Here is a 23,448-nt window from a genome sequence, read left to right as displayed (position 1 = left end):
AGGAAGACATGTATGACTAGATTTAGGTTTCTAGGTCACTGCACAATACAGTCATATTCCACCACAACACTAGACCAAGCTGCACAAAAATTACCCTCAAGTTGCTTGTGGTAACAGTAAGAGGAGAAGTGTCCTAGCATCTTAGGCTAGTCTTCTTCAAGAGAGCTGGACCTAGATTCTTGGTATTCTTTTGTGATGGCAGCAGGTTGAAGATTAAATGAACAAACCAAAGGAGTGCTATCTAAAAGAGATATCAGTTTTTTAATTGGTTTTTAATTGAGCAAAGCCACTTTATCGATCACTTGTTTACTTCTTAAACAAGTCTGCTTAGATTAGGGAGGATCATTTTTAACATTGTTACTTGGGGCCAGATGTAGGTAAAAAACATTTACCGATTTTAAAATACCGAATTGTACCGATTCGGTATTTCAAAATCGGTAAATGGTATGTAGGTGCCAACATCTGGATTTGTTACCGAATCCTTAACACTTCTTTAATTACCGATTCGGTAAATACCGAATCGGTAATGTCCATTCATTCCTATGGGCTTTGAAGCCCATAGGAATGATTAGGCATTACCGATTCGGTATTTACCGAATCGGTAATTAATGAATTCACAAGGGTGCAGGGGGTGTCACTTTGACACCCTCTGGCACCCCCAAAACAGGCACAGGTGCCATGTGGCAGGCATACCTGCCCTAAGGGCAGGTCTGCCTGTCACATGACATAGGTGTGCATGCACACATGTGCATGCACACCGGAATCGGTATTTTACCATCAAATTGGTTTTGATGGTAAAATACCGATTCGTAAAGGCTCCTGGGACTCTGAAGAGTCCCACCTACATATGGGTGGCTTCAAATCGGTAAATTTACCGATTTTTTATTTTACCGAATTCGTAAAATTACCGAATCGGTAATTTTACCGATTCGGTAAAATATTGCACCCTACATGCCAAATCTTGCAAACCGGTCGGTAACGGCCGAAAATACCGATTTTCGGCCGTTACCGACCGACCTACATCTGGCCCTAAGCTCCTTGCACCATAGGGAATCAACCTGCCCCACATTGCTGAGGTTCTACAAGTTCAAAGCATTAAAGACGTGATTAAGCAAACTATTCATACCTCACTTTTTGGAGAAGATTGAAAAAGAGAGCATTGGCAGGTATAAAATGTTTGGGTACACACAGAGGCAGAAGGGTTTCCTACAGTTATATGAGCTAAACACCAACAAAAGAGACACCTCAGTTGCTTGCTGTGTAAAGGTTCGGATCTCATCAATTGTAACTCAATCTTTTAACCTTCCAAAGAAGATGGCATGAGTGTTTGTGATTTACAATAACCAAACAAAGCAATAACATTTACCAATTGACACCTTCTATACTCTGCTCAATTGAACTGATAATCTGCACATACCACACATTTCTCTGTATCAGGCAGTGCATCTACAAAGCTCTCACTTATGATTGTTTTCATAGTTGAAACTAAATAGTTACATTGAACTTGAAGGGGCCGATTCACAGAACTAATCCGAGATAAAATTCTAAACTCACTACTTTTGGTATTCACAGAAGGCATTTAGTAGTAGTAAAGTTAGGAATACTAACTTTACTACTACTAAATGCCTTCTGTGATTACCAAAAGTAGTAACTTTAGGATTTTATCTCAGATGAGTTCTGCGAATCGACCCCACTGAGTTGAGAAAGAATAGTAGGTCAAGGACTCACATTTGTTTACAAGCCCTAATATCGGAATTTCCTCTATCATATAAATGACAGGAAGTGTAATGGGACAGACCTGGCAGTCCACTGTTGACAGTCCAGAGAATCAAGGGGAGAAAACAGAGTCTGGCAAAGAAGATCCGCTGTTAGTCCCCAGTGCTCCCACCCTACTAACCGTGTGGTAGCACAGGCTTTGCACTGAACACTATTGTAAATCTTTGACCTGAAAAACCATGCGCCACTGTGTCAATACTCATTTTCCTTTACAAGGATCACCATCTGAGACATGGTGATCCCGGGTATAGAAAATACACATTGGCCTCCTGTGCAGGAAATGTAGTGTCCTCAGTGTCATGGCCATTGCTCTTTTTGTTTTAAAGAAACAAGTTCCAGCTTTGACAGTTTTTTTTTGTGAAAAACAAAACTATTTTTGCTGAAAGGGCACATCACACATGCTATCCACTCAGCAACCTGTTGTATCTTCAGTGGAACTGCCACATCGGTGAAAGCATTGAGAACATTACCTGCCTGGCAGGTACCTCTAAATTTGATAGGTGGTCCTCTGTCAGAGTATAAATTAACATGTAAGATCCAGTACCCAAAACATTTATTAATATCCAACTTCACAAAATGAATGAAATGTAATGGTGGTGTGGAATAAAATCAGCCATATGAAAAAATCCATGTTTTCATAATAATTGACTTACATTTAGAGTAGAAACACAACATGTAATGATACTATATCCAAGATTTGTACTCACTGCTAATATCGCCCGTGATGAATGTAGTGTACCATGCTTGAAAACTGTAGTTAGTGGAAGAATCTGTAACAAACTCTGCTGTTGCTTGATTGGAAAATATGCGCACTGTGCCAGGATTATTGTCCACTAGAGAAGCTAGAAAGAATAAGCAATTCAAAACATAAAATCACTGTGAAAGCTTGCACAATTTTCTAAGGGTTATGTTTTTCACCAAAAAGTTAAATTTACTATAATCCCGATGTGAATATGTGATATGGCTTACAAATATCACAGAATGATCTTCGACAAACCGGTTAATTTTAAAATTATGAATGTAGAATCTACATTGTAGATGGACAGATCAACTAGGATAAAAACGGTGACTGTAGCACTAGCAAGACCAAGGTTGATCTTCTCTTATTTCGACTGACTAAGACGCCCCACCAAAAGATATGCCATTATCTCACATTTATATTTTGCTTAACTAGTTGATACATGCACATATCTGGCTCTACCCTAGTGCTGTGTTATCTAGTTCCAGACTCATCACTGTTTCCCGAATCCCCTTTCTAGTTCATCACCAGAAATAGAAAGAAGACTTATGGAACCAGGCTGAGTCCTCCCTAGACACTGAATTTGAATGCTTGATTGCTTGAAGCTCTTGAGTTGCCTCCTGTTTAGAGGAGCACCAGTCAAATATTCACTGCCATTGCAATGCCGATCGTATTCAACAGACCTGTTGCTCAAGTTCAAAAGCTGAAAATGTGAGGTTACTTCAAAGAATCATACATTTATGATACAACTATGGAACAAATGGAAAGTGCAAATTCTGCTTTGCTAGGAAGGTTGATATTCCTTGGGAACCAAGTTAACTGTAATTCTGTAATTTCATAACAGGAATTGAGTGAACCAGCAAGAGAATTCAGGTTTGGTGAAGGTTTCTATTTGTTAGAAGACATCTCTCTGCACATAATACCACAAGTGCACTTTAAAAGGGGGTCTTAATAAAACATACAAAAAACATGCTTTTCTAAACGCCACTAGGTTTGTTAGAATAAAGTGGTTCCAAGATACAGAACATTAGTATCTGGGACCTTACAGAGGAGGAGGTTGACTTGACAGCAGAGGATTTTGATAAGGTAATGGCAAGTGGCATATGTGGACAATGTAGAGTAGATAAAATATTAATATTGAAATTGAAGTGTATATGTAGTTGCAACCTCAAAGCAAATAAGGGCAGCTTTAACTTGATTTATTTACTAATAAGGGCTTATAGGGAAATACAATACAACATATATGAATGATAGTTTTTAAATCTATTGTGACCTACTCAGATCCAGTAAATGTAGGATTATATCTTGGTCTATGAAAATGAGCACATTCTCACTTAAGTGATGCAAGCTACATATTCATTGTTTTCCACTTAAATATTGAATCAAAAATATGATGTGACCATAATATTGTTTTTAAAATATTGTGATTATAAAAATATCACAGGAAAGAATGTATGTTTTTACTTTTTAACCTAATAGTTTAGTTTTAAATGTGGTTTAGTATAATATCCTTTTTATTATGTATTCCTATTGTATTGCCATTCCATTCCAAAATGCTTTATTTGACGTGTTTAGTCATAAAAGCACACAAAAGGACATCTTAATCAGTTCATAAGACATCTAAAACAATTCATAAAGCACCTTATCAAATATGATACACGTCCATATGGATGAATAAATACAAATATCCTAAAAACGCCATGTACACGTATAAAAATACAATAAAAAATTGTTATGGTAAACACTTTGTAGTTATTCTTTAATAAGGAGCTACAAATTTTAGAGCAAAGTGGTTAGAGAAATGGGCAAATGTTTCCAATAAACCAAATTACAGCATAACATAATCTCATTTAATCTGCTGCTTAATTGAGGAAATGTGCTGTTATTGCCCATGCCCACCCCAGGTATTTTGCATTTGCTATGTCAATCACCTCTGCTGTGTTAGTTGTTTGGATTCTTTCAGCTTCTCTTGATCTTCTTGTTCCCAAGAGCTTGCAAAAAGGGGGCATTGTATCCAATACATTCAAATAATAGGTGGGCCAGTGATTCTTTGCTATGCTGGCATACCGGACACAAGTCGTTATTGGGTTTGGACCATTTACTAGTAAAAACTCTTAGTGGCAATGTACCCACCCTAAACTGGATATATAATTTTCGCTTGTGGAGCTTTGTAATAAAATCCCAATATTATTTCAGCATAGGGATGGGTTTACAGTCTAGGAATAGCCCTGTTAAAGAAGAGGACTCACAACTTCTCAAAGTATAAATCTGGATTGATTCCCAGTATTTGGCTTTCAAAAACGTTTTTGGGGGAAAGATAATATTTTTAGGATCCACCCACAGTGAAATCAAGCTGATGTTCGATAAAATAGCTCTAAGCTCCCTCAGCCATTTTATTTGGTGATATGTCTCTCCCTTATTATGTCTAAAAAACCTGCTGCATACTCTGTAAGCTCTGTGGTAGACCAGAGTCTACGCCAGTATAAAAGGAGACATAGTTTAGCAGTGTCTGCGATTGGCTTTCTCCCAAGATCGTTCAATAACGGGCATGTCGGGGTGCCCTGTGGCAAGTATTGTATTGCATTATTTTATTTAAATTATTTATTTAATTGTAACATTTATTTCTCATTGTTAAAGAATATTAAAATACTGTATATTTTATAAGTAACTGGTTTATTGATTTGATGAATTTATATGATATTAATGTGTATACATGTTTAATACATTTTACAATTATTTGTTAACTTGGTAACTTTGGTTTAAGATTTTATTAGGGATTGGATGGGAAGGCTGTACAAATATCTACATCCATATGTATATCTGAATAAATATACATATAGTTATCCATGCAGATTATTTAATGGTAACTAATGTATTAAGTTTAAAATGATTTTTACATGTTTAAGTATTTTTTCCATTATTTAATTAATTTTATTTTCGGGTTGAGGGGTTTACTAGGGATTGGGTGGGTAGTTCTTATATAAAATTTACTCAGACAGAAATTTAGGTTTTGCTCTGGCTAGTTCATAAAATTGTTGTGGTTGCTCATTTCCCCTGGTAGACACATCAATGCAAAACTTCGACAGCATCGGTGTAACCCCAGAAGTCAATTGTAGTTTGCACTGGACTTGGTCAGTGCTTATCGGAGTGTTATTGTAAGGGTTTCAAGCTCACAGCTGGGCCTGCCTCCCCTTGTCTTCCTATTCAGCTTGGCTCCAAATCCAGTTGGATGGAGTCTGCTCTATGACTGGTTTGGAGTGATCATAATGGAGAGTTGCCCTTATCATTGTAACCTTAGCCACACCTGTGGTTGGGCACAGGGAGCTCTAACCAGTGGAAATAAGATTCTGCAATGCTGGATTTAGGTAGAGAGGGGCACTGTTGGATAGTTTATATTAAAACACACAGGACGTATTGCAAATGTGAGTGAAAAATGACATCAAGTTTGAAGAGCAGTAATGCCGGTTTTGTAGCACAGCCCCATTGCTGGCAAATTCCAAATCACATCTCTTTATTTGCATAAGATACAAAACATAAACCACATAAAACAACACATAGCGGATTAAATCATTTTTTGTCCCGGGTCGTAATTCCCTTCTGCCCTTTTAGAGGATCGCAAATTGCACAAATTAAATTTAGTTGAAAAAGTAACAGTCACAGTATATTTTTGTTGGTAGCAGTACTAACCGAGCACTAGATGTGCAGGCTGTTCAATAATCAGCATTTAAAGTTTAGCATATTCGTCTAAGAAATTCAGAAAGGGTTTCAGCATTCTGAAAATTGTTCCTATAGCCATGAAAATATAAATCTGTGATGTGCTATTTTCTTCTAAAAATGTTCAATCAATCAAATATTATCAATAATTAAAACTAGGAGAGAACAAGTTAATTAATTATTTTAAATGGTCATCTTTACGACTTTCTGGCAAATAAATGGTTAAATGTATTTCACAATAAAACTTTGAAGTACTTGAAAGCATGAATCATTGAGAAATAAACATATCTGTGAATTACCTCAAGAAAAATCAACAAAACAATCACAAAAAATGACATCTTATACTTACCTCTTAGAGTCTTATTTTTTCCGATGCCTTCATACAAGTAGAGAATACTTGAATAATATGGGACATCAAATGAACTGAAGTTTACTTTAATTGCAAAGCCATCCTTAACTCTGGAAACAAAAAGAATTAGCAACAGTATTAGGGTATTTTATAATTAAAGCTTAAATGCAACTGCGTATACTAATACTCTGTATTATGAGCTACTACGCAACATTCTTAAGGGCTCTTTTGGATAGTAATAGAGAAGGGTGAGATTCTGACGGAAGTGCCAGATCCGGAAGAAGACTCATTGTGGACTCTCCTACATCCTAGGTAATTGATGTATTATGTTATGTTACTGTTGTACAGTACAGTGTTTAGAATTATTGGCCTCTTAGTGCTTTGCACAGATATTGGTCTTCAGTTGTGACTCATCCAGTGGAAGATTTTATTTCTAAACCACACCGGGGTTAACGCATGGCTGGGAGTTGTGGGTTATCCTCATGAAGGTGTTTCTGTATGGTGTGAGGTAGATCGTATGGCCTTTCAACGTAACAGTGGTGAATTTCAAGTGATTAATGAGATGTTTCTGTGGGCAATTCCCAGTAGAAATATTGGTCCTGAGGCCCACCACATAGATTGTAGAAGCTATGGCATAGTTGATATGTAGGAGCAATGGATCTTGTGCCCTTCAATATAGTAGGTACAACCATTTCATTTTTTTGGGTGAAATGCTTGAGGATCTTACGTATCTCATCTAGGGTGTATTGTTACTGATCTAGTTTGATATGGAAACATCCTGCCCTGTGATTTTAGTCCACTCTATCATTCTATTTCGATCAATATGTCCCTCTAGTGCCCTATTTCAGTTGTTCTTGGGCATAATGGCCCTTGGGTGTAATGTGCCTCTGTTGTTGTGTCTGATGTTTCATGGTCCAATGTTGCTCATTGTAAGATTCTGTCTGTTTCAATGTCCCTTGAACCTCTGTACTTATCCATGTTTGCCTTACCCTTGCTTTCCTGCATTAACAGAGTCATTCTGAGGCAGTCTTTTCCCACCACACCCATCTCCAAATTCTCTTTCCCCAAGGCCTCCTTGTCCCTAGATCCCTATCCCTCAAGAATACTTGTTCTTCAACCCAATCACCCACATTACCTAACAGAGTTGGAAGGGTGTATATGGGGGAGGAAATGCTGCAAGTTGATTCTCGTGCAATTGCTCCTAAATGTTTTACTTTAACATTCACCTCTTAAACAGGGATTCCATTTCTTTTGTCAAGTATATCCTGAGCACTTGTCACAGAAATGGTCACACACATTCATAAAATGTGCTTTGAAGTATAGTTGTAAAATGATTTAAATTCACTAAAGGACTTTTTCTATTTTTAAAACAATAGCCAAATTCAATGTCACAGTAGTGCCCGTATTTATTTTTTTTCTTTTCCTATGCCTTTTGTGACATACCATAAAAACCCTATCCTTTCAAATTTTTGCCACAGTTTTTGCAGGGTTGTCATGCAATGTTGAAGTTATTAGCAAATAAACTCATTTGAGTTCCCCCTTTTACCTGGACTACTTTGATGGAGCTGCATGAATTTGAAATAACAAGAGTATTCGCTAAACACTGAAGGGCAGCTTTTAAAATGTGTAACACAACACAGCAAGGCAACCAAATCTGTAATGCTGCATTGCACAATGGGGGAGCTACAGGAAAAAAACATGTCTATTAAGATTACAAAATATTTTCAGATTAAATACTAATATAAATTAATTGCATATATTTATTTTAAATGCAGATCATAATATAAAAATATTTAATCAAAAATTTATATTTTTTTGAATGAAAGTTTAAATTACCAAAGAAATTTCCAACTAAAGTAAAAATTAAATTTTATCATGCATTATCATCATTAACAGCGATGTATATAAATAATTAATCTTAGTTTAATTATGTTTTTAATAAGAATGTTACATTAATGTATACTTTTTAAAAGGGTTGTTATGATATCTTTTAATTATAATAAACATGTTTTATTTTTAGATTATTTTAACATTGATTCATATGTTTTATTTTTTTCACTATTTCAAAAAAAATGTAATCTCATTTAACATTAATTTCTCCAGGGTTTTATTTTAAGTCCCTACTTCCATTATTTCCTATGGGAGGGTGTTGAAGTCCCAGTGGTAGGCCAAGTGTGGTACAGAACTTACTACTATTTCTTTTTGACAGGATTAACTTACTCTCATTTATTTGGCTCCACTCTTTTTTCGTGGGGTGGAGACTTTTACGTGTACACTTTTGAATAACATTAAATTCAGATATTATGAATACCCAAAGTAGTAAAGTTACTCAAAAGATTAAGAGTAAATTGCAAGTATAAATCACTCAAAGGTGTAAGCTACCTTTTGAATATCCCCATTTATCTCTGCATCAGTGTTTATTATGGATATGAAAGCAGAGCAAAAGTGGCCATTAGGAGGTACATTGACTGTGCATCAGAAAGAGGTGCTGCAAAGTCAATGCGCCTCCCAGGGCAGTCCCCAGTGAGGAGGAATAGCAGGTCCCCCTAGACATTTCTTGAAGGTGGGTGTAATCACTCTTCGCACTAGCCTAAGAGGAATCTCTGTCCATCTTCATAAACCTGGCCAGATTACTCCTGTACTGAGAAGGATAGAGTGGCTACTTCCAACAGTCAACGCTGTCTTCAATAATGCGCTGCCCCCAGGCCAGTATTAGTAAGTGGGTGTACTGTCCCTATGTGTGTCATGCACAAATAATTGATATCAACATGGGTGGTCCACAGTATGGAGGCCGTTGGACGCCAGTAGTGAAATACTCCCATTGTTAAGATATGGGCCCATTTGCCCTAATATGCCCCAAGGTCATCCACCCTTGATTTTTAACAACTTCATCTTCCTAGTGTTTGCCATTATGGTATGTTCTTTCTTGTGCCAGGTCCGTGGAAACGTGCATGCAGTAAATTCTGCGGCCTTTGTGTTACAGTTGGCTTCAAATGAATTAGACCAAGTCGCAGCTATAAAACTGGTATTTCAATTTTAGGAAAATACGTTTTTCATGAAAACAAAACTTTTCTGTTAGGGAGGATTGAAATTATTTATTGAAATAAGCTTTAAAATGTTAGTACTCTTGTTGAAACTTCAATATCTTCAGAAAATGGTAAGGTGTGTTTCGCTCAAAAAGACTGCATTTACTAAACATATTTAAAGTTGGTATCAGAGGATAAGTCTTGCTGTATTCAGGAGGCTTATTTTCTAAATTACTTTCTTTTTACTGCTGTGGAAGTTATTTCATCACTGTATTTCATCATTTATATTGATAATGCATTCCATGATGTTATCTGTACTTCTGCATGAGGACGGAGCATGTACCTTTGGTTCAATTCATTTAAACCCCCAAGCAGCACGTAACTGAGCATTAGCATTACAATATGAGCATGTAGTCTTTGTCTTGCTCTGGTGATTTTGACTGTGGTTGTGAGAATTGGATTCCGCTTTGCCCATTCCCTTTGGAGTCTCAGTCAAAATATATGACTGAGAATCTACACAAAAGAGGCGCGATGGCAAATAAAGTGAATGTGGTGCACTAAGAATTGTAATAAATGGTGGTCATGTAACATTTTATAACCAGACTTTTAAACTACCTGTGATACATATATCTGTTTAGTTATTAGGAATAATTGGCTGAAAAATTCCCTATTTTTCAACTATATGTCGAAGTGCTCTTGGGCAGAGTGAGCACCAATTCACCTGGTAAAGGTAAGGCTTACATGCTATACCACGAAAGTATTGGAATGTTTTGTTCAGTACATTTGGAGTTCTACCTACACTATTTGAACATCGTAATGTAAATAGCAGAGGTTTCAACCAATTTATCAAACTTTTGCTGGAGGGCTTCCTTCCCCAAATTTCATCCCAAGGGTGTTAGCCTCGTTTTCTCCATTTGCTCACTCTTTACTGTTTGATATTATGCCCCACCACTTTCAAAGTTCATCTGCTGCCATTGTCATTCACTAAGGCTCCTTTGGATTCAAGAGGTTCAAAATTACGTGAGAAAGTGAATCCATTCTTTTAAGAAATTAACTTCAGTGCCCCATTCAAGGCTCTACTAGTCTTACATCTGGATAGTGCCAACGCCCTACTCTGTGGCCTATCAAACTCACCTCTACACCTTAAGGGAGCCCTACATGCCTCTCAAGAGACTGAAAATATGTAATACCCTCACCCACACCCAGAAGGATTGCCACTGCCTTCCAGTGTCAGCCTGTACAATCTTTAACATCAGCTGTATCAATTACAAACACATCATGACTGGCACTTCCCATGAGGGTGGGGCCAAGATGGCGACCAAAGCAGATGTGGAGTAGACAAGCTCCATGCAGCAAGCCAGCCCAACACCATCCTGGCAGCTCTGGCACTGCGCAATGGGTGACAGCATATGCATCGGGCTCTCCTTGGCTTGCCCGGCCTGGCAAAGCATTGCTGAAAGAAAGTGTCTCCACTCACACGACAACCGCCTAGGAGCTGTGGCCTATTCAGTCCTGAGACAATGGTCTCTCCTACCTACCGTGAACTGCCCATGTATTGTGGGGCCTGAGTGGGTGGTGAGCACTTCTTACTGCACCTCGATGCCTGCCGCAAACTCCTTTGCCCCCACTCAGCCCCCTGAGGAGTGCCATTATCATTGAGGGATCGGAAGCTGTGCCCCCTATAGGGGAAACAGCCATTACAAGGTGGTCATAACCATGCATGACCATTACCATGCATCCTTTACAATGAACATGCCTTTACCACGCATGTCAATTAATCATTTAACACGAATATGCCTTTATCACGCATGCCTTTACTACGAAATCTGATCTGTTTGTCATAGGCATTTTCTTTGTAAAGGATGCTTGGTAATGGTAAGGCGTAATATGACAGCAGCAGTGGGTGGGTTTGGGGCTCAGGGCTAGGAAAATGGGGTTGCTGCAGGGGGCAATTTTAGGGCTCAGGGACAGGAAAAGGGTACAGTGTTGGGCAGGGGGGCTGTGAAGGGCAAAGAGGGCAGTGAATTGAATTGAATTTATTTGCATAAGTTAATTAAAACCATTGTATTGCAATAAAAACATTAAAGAAAAAAAAACACAATTCATGGAAGTTAAAAACTCTGGTAAGGTGCAGTAGTTGAGTCCTAACATTTGACTCTGTGCTGCTTCACATATTTGCTGTTGGCCGTTGTTCTCTGTCTGGTTCCCTGTGAAAATAACAGCCGCCTGGCTCCTCAAGTCTGCTGGACTTATTTTGTTACCATTCGGCACGCTGATAGTCTTCCTCTTATGGAGTGGTTGTGTTTATTGACTGTGTTGGTAAGTGTTCTTTCACTGTCCTGTGTTTTCTAAAATAGACCAGTATCAGCGTTTGGACCTTATGAGGGCTGGGATGGGGGGCAGTTCCGGGGTACATAACACCTCTGATCAATTGTACAAATCTTCTGCAGCGGGCCAGGATGTGAGGTTCTTTTTGTGTGAAACATACTGCAGAGGCCTCATGGCAGGTGATTACATTTTCTCTCAGGCGCAGTTCTCTCAGAAGAATCCTCCTTTCTGTGGTTAAAGTCGGGCAACAGCACAGGAGGTGTAGCCATGATTCACATTTTTAATCACACAGTTGGCATGCCCCTTCAGTGTTTTGGTTTGCCCAAGCCCTGCCGAAGTCCGTAATTGGAAGCCCCAGCAATCTCATGCACATAATCTCTTTCCTGGTTTTAGGGTTAAGCGGGACGGTAATGTAGGGCTGAGGTTTGTTTAGTAGGTATGAGTCATTTAGCGAAGTCAGGAAAGATAAGTGGCCCGATTCACAGAATGAACTTAAGACTCAATCCTAAACTTACTACTGTTTTGGTATTCACAGATTGCACTTACTACTTTTGGTATTCACAGAATGAACTTACTCATTTCGGTATTCACAGAAGTTAGGACTCCTAACTTTACTACTACTAAATTGAGAAAAATCCTAATTTTAAGACTTTCGGTATTCACAGAAGGCATTTAGGTGTCCTAAAGTTAGTAGTCCTAACTTTACTACTACTAAATTGAGAAAAATCATAATTTTAGGACTTTCGGTATTCACAGAAGGCATTTAGGAGTCCTAAAGTTAGTAGTCCTAACTTTACTACTACTAAATTGAGAAAAATCCACATTTTAAGACTTTCGGTATTCACAGAAGGCATTTAGGAGTCCTAAAGTTAGGAGTCCTAACTTCTGTGAATACCGAAATGAGTAAGTTCATTCTGTGAATACCAAAAGTAGTAAGTGCATTCTGTGAATGCCAAAAGTAGTAAATTCATTCTGTGAATACCAAAAGTAGTAAGTGCAATCTGTGAATACCAAAACAGTAGTAAGTTTAGGATTGAGTCTTAAGTTCATTCTGTGAATCGGGCCCAAGGTTTTTAATGTGGCCTTGTCTTGCTGGAACAAGACTAGTTAGACTTGTTTATTAATACGCGATTTCCAGCTTGCGTATGAAATGCAGGGGAGAGCGAGTGCTGATTTGTTCATTTCAAAGGAGGTCATGGCTCTTGTAAGCTGTTTATTCAATGGCAAGCCAGTTTTTTCGAATCTATCTCTGAGGCAACTCTTTAAGGATTCCCTCAGAGATTTTAGAATTCAGATATAATATTTTAGAAAGTCGGTCTCAAGGGTTAATGATTTTTTGACCAGTCCTAGATCCAGCCTAAGTCTTGCCCTGGAAAGGTGTTTTGGAAGTAGAAAGAATTTTTTATAGGCCACACATTGAGCCCGCTGTAGAATTTCCGAACATGCTCCTGGAAACGCTTGATGCCCATACGAGAGTGCTGGGAGAAGAGAAGCTTGAGTGACCTATCTGATGCCCACGGCTGAGGGACTTTTTAACTTGTTCAATTTTATCAGACCATATGTTATGGCAGTCAATTTGTTAATCAGTTCCTTTTTATGGGCAGAGGGACTTGCTGTTTCTGTAAACCTATCCCCCAAGTACTTGTATTTCTGCACTAGATTGATTGTCCTGGGGCCTATGGTACATGTAATATGTTTTTTGTGCTTTTGCCTGCCTATTAGTATAATCTTGGTCTTTTCTGAGTTGATGGTAAGGTAATTCGATATGTTGTATTCATGTAAACTGGTAAGGGCACGTTGGAGGCAAACTGTGGTGTGATGCATGATGACTATGTTATCTGCGTACTGAAGAATGTGTAGGGATCGATTGCCTAGTCGAGGAGGGCCAGGCTGCTGTTGACAAGAGCTTTTGCCAGGTCTGCTGTGTACAGGTTGAAAAGGAGCCAGCACGCAACCTTGCTTCAGACCTCCGGTCGTACAGATTTTAGCAGAGAGAGATGTGGAGCCTGGTTTCACCTGTACCAAGGTTTCCGAATATAGGGACATTATGGCTGTTAGAAGTGAAGATGGAATGCCCCAATTTGCTAGTTTCTTCGACAGCAGTTGTCGGTCGGCCTTGTCAAAGGCTGCTGTTAGGTCGACAAAGCAGCAAAAGAGTGGAGGTTGGTCCGGCTGGGTGGCTTGGTGACAGAGGGCCGATAGAGTGATTATGTTGCCAGTGCTAGCAGCTCCACCTTGGAAGCCTGTTTGAAAGAAAGGGAGCAGCTTGTTTTCTTTGGCCCAATTTTCCAATTTTTCCAAAAGGATACGTGCATATTCTTTAGCTTCCGGATCTGACAGGGCTATTAGACAATAGTGGCATGGATTTAAACAGTCTCCTTTTTTGTAGAACAGGAAAAGTATTTAGCCCCTCAAATTTTCAGGTGTTTTACCAAGGGTGTATGCAGCAGTGCAGGGCAGTGGAGGACAAGTGAGTGGCCTATGGAAGACGGACCCTGCGACATGTGGACAGGCCTGTGCACAGCGGCTAGTAACAGAGAAAGTGAATAGGACGGTGCATGATGGCTACTTATGATGGACTAATATATACAAAGAAAAAATATTATCATTTACAGCTTGTCAAGCTGGGGTGCTGGCCCAGCTGGTCTTGCAACACAAGACCTCATTGGAGGATATGCAGGCAGAAAGTGCACGCAGGGGCAAATCAAAAACCCCTCCCCTGTTGTGACAACCCCTATGGAGATACGAGAGGGACAACGCGCACCATCCAACTTGGGCAGGTAGGTAAACACAACCGGAGCCTATCAACCCTGATTGTGTGCACTTGTGTATGTTTTTTCTAAGCATATGTTTTTACCAACCATAACTTTACAACAACATTTTCGTAGTAAAGTCATGCGTGGTAAAACCATATGTGTGGTACAAATGTTAGTTATCAATGCATGCGCTGCAATTATGCATGCCTGGTATTGACAGTGAAGTAAAGGTATGATTGGTAGTTGCCGAGTTGTTCCTTCATACAACCCCAATGCAGAATCATGCCGCCGGTCCCCCACTGACAAAGACTGTGCCTGAAGGCCATTAAGAATAGGAAATAAGTATAGAAGAAAATCAATTCTATATAGTCTATCCAGCCGGATAGTGCAATTTCATAAAATCTCATCAGAGGGATCCAGTGAATTCTTGCCTGACGCAAGCAATATGAGGGCCCTACACATTGATCACCGGGATCCCACCTGCCTGCGTGATGCACTGTGTGGCTGCTTAGAGAGGGAGCCCAGGGGGCCTTCCTATAGACCGTTACTCAGGCCCTTGCCATCCACTGGCATGGCAGTGACATACCTTTCACCAAATGTAATGGACTAGCAAAACCCCACAGCATGTGGTGCCTTGAAGGCACGTTTGGACTCTGACGCTTGTGGTGCTGCTCCTATTGAGCCAGCAGCAAAATTCCTCCTCCTACTTGAAGCTTTGCGGAGATAGTGAAACAATGACCTAGCAGGAGTAGTGGGGAAGAGGAAGGTGGGTCCTGCCTGCCCCCCTCCCCCACAGGGGGCATCTGCCCCACAGAAACAGAAGGTACACTTTGATGAACTCTTTAGGATGTGAAAACCACACGGGAACCTAAATTGGATGCGCTGGTGGTTGATGTGGGGCTATTACGAACCAACCAGAGTAAGTTAAAAAACCAGGTGGAGGCAATTGAATCCACACTTGTTGGATTGTGCCCCTCGCTGGTAGGGAGGCAGTCCCATATTAAAGTTCTCTAATCAGAAGTTTCACACCTGTGCTGCAGAGCCAAAGATGCAGAGGGCCAGTTGTGCTGGAAAACCATTTAACAAGTAGGCCTCCCAGTTAGGGTTGAAAGGTCCAATAAGGAACTGTTCTTGAGGACTGACTCCTGCAAGTGGTGTTGAGCAGCAAAAGGTCCACTTTCTTTTCTCTGAAAAGAGCCCGCAAGGATCCCCCCTGGGCTTGTCGCCTAGGGCAGTGGTAGCACGCCTCGTTAACTACTAGGATCCCTACAACATCCTGAAAGTTGCGAAGACCAAGAGCCCTTGGTGGATCAAAGGCAGAACAGTGAGCATTTTCCCGGATTATACCACAAAAGCTCAAAGGCTCAGGAGTTCCTTCTTGCCAATGAAGCAGAAGCTACATCAACTAGGCCTGAAATATTTTGTAATGTTCCCAATCATGCTGCGGGTCATGGACAACACTACCACAACATTACCACATCTATTTCAGGTCACCCGCAGGAGAGGTTGAAGTTAAAGTGGATGTCCCTGACTCCTTATGATAAGCCACTAGAGGGAGACAGGAGGTGTCGACGCACAAGAAGATGATCACACAGATGACCCAGGATTCAACCCAAGGGCAAGCACGTGGCGTGCAGGCATGCCCAGGCTGTGGCGGACATAGAGTTGCAGCATAGCCTGTCACCATCATCAACTAGCTCAAGGGCCGCTTCTCCAGGTCATTAACTGGCCTTTGCCAAGGAAAACATCCTGGTGGAGTTACGATCAGGCCCTGACCTCACCCTGATCACGGCCGAGCAATATGATCTGACCACTGGTACAGTACGATGCTTCCCAGAACCTGATTTTTCCTGTGTGCAGTGGCTGAGAGTTTTAGCCCTCTTTGCTCAGTGGAGAGGTAGGTCCCATGTTACATTTGAATATGGGCTTGGACTTCATACACTGCTATCTTGTTTCTCTCTACTGCTGAGGCCCCCTCACTCCGAATCTAGCAGGAATATGCTATTTGAGCTCCAGGTATGGTTTATAATTGGTTAGGGGTATGTTATTGCCCTGATAAGGGAGTGGGAGTTGGAGATTTTGTGTGGAGTTTAAGTTCTGTGGCAGCAGCATCAAGTTACACGAATTACAGGGAGTACGCAGCTGTTTGGGACTGGACAGGATCGACCCACAGTGATGGTATGGATTGACTTGGGTACACATCATGACAGCATGCCCACTCACAAATCTGTCTACATATAATGATATTACTTGGGATGTCCTGGGGATGGCTACCCCTAGGTAGCATCACCTTGTATATTCCTACCTGAGGCAGACTAACTTATTTACCGGAAACACTCATGACCACCACAGAACTCAGTAATCCGCAGTGATTATGGGGAGGCCAAATAGATGATACCTCCTATTCTGGATACACCAGTGTGATCCTTAGCTGGAGCGCACCGAGGGTACAGCTGATGGTGAGCTACATGGTGGTGGACCCCGAGGGCAGATATGTGGTGGCGGAGGGGATGCTGGACAGGTCCCTGATTACTCTATTAGACCTCTATGTGCCTAACAACAGCCAGCAACATTTAATCATGAGTCTCACCACCACAATGATACATGAACCAACAACACCTAGTATATGAGATGAGGATTTCAATGCTGTGTACAACATCACTTTAGACAGGTTATTTTCTCACCAACAGGGAACACTAGCACTCACACGCCACACCCCCTAAGATACTGGCTCACACATGGGCAAATGCAGGACATCTGGTGCTCGATGCACCCAGACACTAGGGAATATTCATTTTTCTCCCTGCTCTACCAACTACACACCAAATAGATCTATTCTTATGCAAATCTCATTTGGTGCCCCAGGTAGTGGCCACTCAGTACTGGGGCAACACACTCTCCAACCACAGTCCCCTTAAAAGTATGCAGCAATGTGGCAGAAGGCTGACACTGGTACTCACCAGGAAATTATATACTGCAGCACTGCAGGACAGGATTTACGGTGATACCTCCGGTGTACATGTCACAAATTACTTCATTGAAATTAAGGGGACCACCACTGGTGCGGGCATCGAATTGGATGCTTTTAAGACGGTCACACGGATCTTGTGCATCTAAGCTTCATACGGGGTAAAGCACACACTTCGGACTAAAACCTTGGAGCCCAACAAGCCATTAGAGCAGCTGAAGTACGGGCAGGGACCGACACTGGGAATGAAGATGAAATGACTCCCCTCTGAAGGGAACACAGATAAGTGATCACTAGACTAGAGAAACTAGACTACGCTGATTATGTGGCAGGGTAACATTCAAAAGGAGATAGGGCTGGGTGAGTCTTGGAATGGAGTTTGATGCGTGGAACCTCTAAGGATCATATGAATGCTACCAGATCTCTGACAGAACAAGTGTTGAATATGCAGGCTAACAATAATTAAGTCTTCTGTGAATATTACGCTGCACTATACGAAGCAGAGGTGTATCAGCCCCACCCCACGGGAGTCCATGGACCACCTTCCTATCTTACACCTAGATCCCCTACAGCACCACACCTTGGTTGAGGTGCTATTTGTAGATTAGGTCTGTCTTGTGATTAGCCAATTAACATTCATCACAGCTCACAAGATTTATGGACTTCCAGTGGAATTCTACTCCACATATAGCATGACCCTTGCACCAAAACTACACAATGGGCAAGAAATGAGGGCACCATTTAAGTGTCCCTATAGGAAGAGTCCTCGTAGTCCTACCCAAGCCTGGCAAAGACCCACTGGAGGTGTTGTCGTACAGACACTACTTAACTCGGATTATAAAATTTCTACTCTTTCTTAAATCGAGGACTCCTCTTCAGACTGATCCAGAAAACCCACAAGAGAGTCCACCAGGTACATCTCTTACTCTCCACATTGATAAGGTATTTAATGCTTTGGGGTGACCATGCCTGGTGCAGGTATAGAAGAGAATGTGATTAGGCTTGGAGTTAGTACGATGAATAGCATTACTTTACCTTCTTTAAATGGCCCAGGTGCATACAGACAATTGTCTGCTGCATTCAAGGTCCGCACTGGTACAAGGCATGGATGTCCTTTGTTGCTAATCATTTTTGCCTTGGTTATGGAGCCCCTTTCATGGCTTTTCCACCTGCAGGACTTGCAGTTGGGGATTGTTAGTAGTAATTCCTGAAGAAATCATCTTGCTGTACATGGATGAAGCGCTAGTGTACCTCAGGGATGTGGGCGGAGACCTCTCACGTCTAATGGAGGCACTGGATGACTTTGGAAGGCCTCGGCCCTGTGGCTCAATTGGCCAGAATCAGACATGTTCTCCATGTAGAACTTTATTCAGGGGGAGCAAATAATACTGCCTGTCTGGGTGATGGAATGGTATCCCAACACCTTGCTTTACATGAACGTAAACATCTTCCATTCCAATGACGATCTTATACAAGACAATCTGGGGGCAAGCATATGCAGCTCCTTAGAGTTCAGGAACTCCCTGCCACTGTCGCCAATGGGTTTGGTGGCGATAGCCAAGATGCTGGTGCTGCCATATATTATGGTATTCTTTTACTGCTCTTTCACTTTGCCTCCCCAGTTGCCTCTTCATAGAGATGGAATCAATTCTCTTGGATTGGTTTGGGTGGCTGGTAGCAGTAGGGAGGTTCGTAATACATATTAGACACCCCCTGTAATGTGGAGGGTTAGGTGCTGCAAATTACAAGCTTTACTACGTGACAGCTAAATTGCAGTGAGACACTCCTAGCCTGAACAGGCACATTGTGAAGAAGGACTGAGGGGATTGTATGATAATAAGCTGGTTGATGGATCCTCAGATGGCTTTCCTATATCCCAGTCGGTTGACAAAGATTGTCAAGCACTGCTGGCACTGACATGTTCAACTCAAGTGCTACCAACTGCCCTCTTCGACAAGCTTACAATAAGGGGGGTACCGACTCTTTGTAGGGTGGCTCTGTACCATAATATCAGATAATGGGTAGATGCTGGCCTTGCTGCACTGGATGACCTCTATTTATATAAAACCCTACAAAAATGTCCAGAACTAAAGGAACAGTACCTCATTGCAGAGGGCCAATTTCTATCCAACTGCGCTTTTGACCACTATCGGGCTCTTCTGGGGTCCTGAGCCACTAGAGCCTGCCCTCTCTCAGCCTCTGCAGGTCCTGCTGCTCAGTGCTATGTAAGTCGCTATAGGACACCTATGTTGCAGACTTCCTCACAATAAGGGATACATGGGCAACTGCAACTGGACAGACAAAGGACTACAGCACTTGAGCAGGTACGCAAAGTATTTAAAAAACCCTCGGTTAAAGTTTACTCAATGTAACTATTTGCACCAAACTTATCTAACAGCCTTGTGCATCCACCGGATGTTCCCGACTGTGGCCCCTAGGTGCGCTCGCTGCTCTGCCCTGGAGACAGACGTCTACTATATGGTATGGTCCAGCCCCATTACAGGATGCTTCTGGGAAATGGTAATGGTAATGCTTTAGGACATTACTGAGCGGACATAACCTGCTTACCCTTTGCAGTGCATACTGGGGATCTCCACACATGCATGCAACCGCAAGTATGTATAAACATGTATACACCAGCATAAGCACTGGGGAAACACTGCTTTGCCATGACCTGAAAATCTCAATATGCCCCCTCCACACATTCATGGCTGCCGGATCTGTTTAAGTGTGTGATGATAGAAGTTGAGATGTGGCACTCGTTACTGAGACTGCAGGGGGACCCTCCACAATGGGATGCCTGTGATACATACTTAGTAAAGCTTGCAGCCAAGAGGGACGCTATAGCCATTATGTCTTCTAGGGCAAGAATGATGCAAACTAGTAGCCCCCGCCCCACATATCATGCACATGAGTCGGAGGTCTCTTGATCCCTGCCGCCCACTGTTCCTGGCTCCCTCATCCCATCCACCTCTGAGAAATCATCATCCTAAGATTGGCCCTTACATCTCACCCCCAGCTTTTCCATCCAGATATTTAGTGAGCAATGCTTTATCACTAATACTTCAGAAGATGCCACGTTGCTTCCAGGGAAACATGATTTAAAAGTTTATGCCCCATCAATTTTTTTTTCACTCTCTCACAACACAGGTTCTTGATAATGAACATATAAGGATTTTAGACCCGCAATAGAGGGCATGAGTTACACAGGGTTACAGAATATAACTAGTGTGAGCACAAAGTACTGTAATATTGTTAATGAAGGCGGTAATGTCACCACAAGGTTGTACGCGGTTTATGCCCTCTGTGTAACATGGAACCTTTTCACTCTTTGCTCATCATACTTGTATTGTGTTTATGTGAGAACCTTAAATTGTCAATAAAGAACGTCTTGTACACCAAATGACAACCATTCCCCACATACTTAGTGTTGGAAATGGCACTTTTTGCAGGGTTATCCCCAAACTTTTTGCTTCTTCCTCCTTTATTTTTTCTGACCCATGGTTGTTGGCAATAGGACTCTGGGCACTTTAACACTGCTGATCAGTGCTAAAGTGCATATGCTCTCTGTGTAAATTGTAAGTGTAATTGGTTATCCATGATTGGCATATTTGTGTTACCAGGAAGTCCCTAGTAAAGTGCACTGAGTGTGCCAGGGTTGGTGATTCAAATGCTACTAGTGGGCCTGCAGCACTGATTGTGCCACCCACAGTAGTAGCCCTAAAATGGTGTCTTAGGCCTGCCACCGCATTGCCTGTGTGCAGTTGCTAACTGCCATGCTGACCCGACCAGTGTCCACACTGGCCAGGCCTAACCCTTCCCTTTCTGTACACATTGGACACCCCTATGGAAGGCCCAAGGTACCCCCCTGGGCAGGGTGCAGTGTATGTGAAAGGTAGAGCATGTACTAGTGTGGGTGACATGCTCTGGTAGTGAATTACAGCCATTTTCTTTTTTCACTATTGAAAGGCTATCTTGCCCATATGCTATAATGGAGAATGCGGTGTAAAATGTTTACCTGCATATCTTCCCATAGGAGCAAGATAGAAAATTTAAGTCTGGTGTCTCTGAACTTAGAATGTAATAACAACTCTTTTAGGAAGGATGGTTTTGAATCCTGTGTTTGAAAGCGGCACTTTTAGAAAGTGGCTGCTTTCTTGTCTGACCTTTCTGTGTGCCTTTGGCTGTTTGTGAATTCACTGTCTGGTTTGTGAGTGACAGAGCTGGGGGATTCCAGGAGACAGAATGAGTCCGCCCAGTGGTGAATAGAGAGGTCTGCATCTAGATGGGAGGGAGTAGTTGCACCTGGGACCTGAATAGGACTGTGCCTGCCCCCCATAGTGCTGGCTCCACCCCCTGTGGTGTGTCTGATGGCTCTGCCCTGCACTGTGAAAGGAGAGAAGGAATCATGTCAACAAAGTGCTCCAGGACTGTGCTTTCCCTCCACAATGCTGACTCCACCTCCTGTGGGGAGTCTGATGTTTCCTCTCTGCATTGTGAAAGGAAAGAAGGAGTCACGTAAACAGAGTGCTCCAGAACTGGTTTGGATCGGTCTCAGAAGCCTCCTGCACAAAGGGAACAAAGCCTTATTGGGGTATAAGTACAGGACCCCAGACCATTAAATTTTAGATCATCCTGGAATCAAGAAGGAATCTCTGCCAAGGAGAAAGCTGGAAGACTGAAGAAGGAAGACTGTCCTGCAGTAGCTTTGCTGGACTGACCTGCAGTTGCTTTGCTGCCAAGGAGAGGGGAAGGACTTTGCTTTGTGCTGTGTCCCCTTGCTTGAAGGAATCTCCAAGGGCCTGAGAAGAGCTGGCTCCCTGTTAAGAAGTCCCAGGAACAAAAGGACTTCACCCCCACCTACCCTGAACTCTGCTGAGAGAGTTATGTCCTTCCTAGAGTGCTTGGGCCAGTTGTGGTGCCTCTGGAAGTTGTACCTGTGTTGGGAAGCTGGAAACCAAGATTTTAAAGACTTTCTGCAAAGTTTATCGCATTGCTCGCTTGCGGAGCGCAACCCCGTCAGTGCGAGGAAATTCCCACCGCTACGAAGGCCGAGATCGTCGCAGCGCCTGTTGCCGCTGCCAGAGTCATGCGGGAAGATTACCATTGCTGCAAGTATTTTCGCAGAGCCTGTCGTCACTGGGAGAGATCGTCGCGACACTTGCTTGCGGACCGCATCACGTCGCTGGGAGAGTCGTCGCAGAGCCATCGCATTGAGGGGCTGCGAGAGGAGAAGATCGATGCTGAGCCGCACATCGTCACCGCACCGGATATCGTCACCGACCCAAAGATCGTCACATCATACCTTTTGCGAGCCGCTTCCACCGAAACCTGTGCACCGGAATCCAAGCAAGGTATTGCATCCCTCCCCCTACAGACCGGAGTCATCGCAACGTGCCTGCTGCGTCCAGCGGGGTTGTCGCATCGCCTCCCCAGGGTCTCAGGAGTGATGCATTGCTTGCTTTTCAATGCTACAGCTTTCACTTGGAACTTTTGTTGCATCTAAAGGTACTGTTGGCTAAAACGTGACGCAACTGTGGATTATTTTAACGCAACCTTAAGAACTAATTTGAAACCATATTCTTGAACTGTGTTTGTTGGATTTTTGTCGTTTTGGTCTTGTGTAGTTTATATTAAATACTTTTATTTTTCTAAACTGTTGTGAAGTCAGTTTCTGGTGTTTTCACTGTGTTACTGTGAGTGTTGGTACAAATACTTTGCACATCGCCTTCAATAAGCCTGACTGCTCGTGCCAAGCTACCAAGGGGGTGAGCAGGGGTTATCTGAAGAGT

At 42.0% G+C, this 23,448-nt stretch overlaps 1 protein-coding gene across 1 annotated transcript in view; it reads right to left on the bottom strand.

The window, feature by feature from the left end:
• TMPRSS15 (transmembrane serine protease 15) overlaps nucleotides 1–23,448 on the bottom strand; it is a 1,377,509-nt gene that overhangs the window by 730,914 nt on the left and 623,147 nt on the right. The window contains exons 8-9 of the mRNA XM_086934040.1: nucleotides 6,579–6,688; nucleotides 2,484–2,618 (exon numbers count right to left, since the gene is read on the bottom strand). Of these exons, the coding sequence (XP_086790166.1) occupies nucleotides 2,484–2,618; nucleotides 6,579–6,688 (245 nt within the window). The remainder of the gene's footprint in view (nucleotides 1–2,483; nucleotides 2,619–6,578; nucleotides 6,689–23,448) is intronic.

The sequence above is a fragment of the Lissotriton vulgaris genome, chromosome 8 (assembly GCF_964263255.1).
Source record: "Lissotriton vulgaris chromosome 8, aLisVul1.2, whole genome shotgun sequence".
Taxonomy (NCBI): Eukaryota; Metazoa; Chordata; class Amphibia; order Caudata; family Salamandridae; genus Lissotriton; species Lissotriton vulgaris.
Note: the sequence above shows the minus strand (reverse complement) of the source record. Positions and strands in the feature narration are given on the sequence as shown.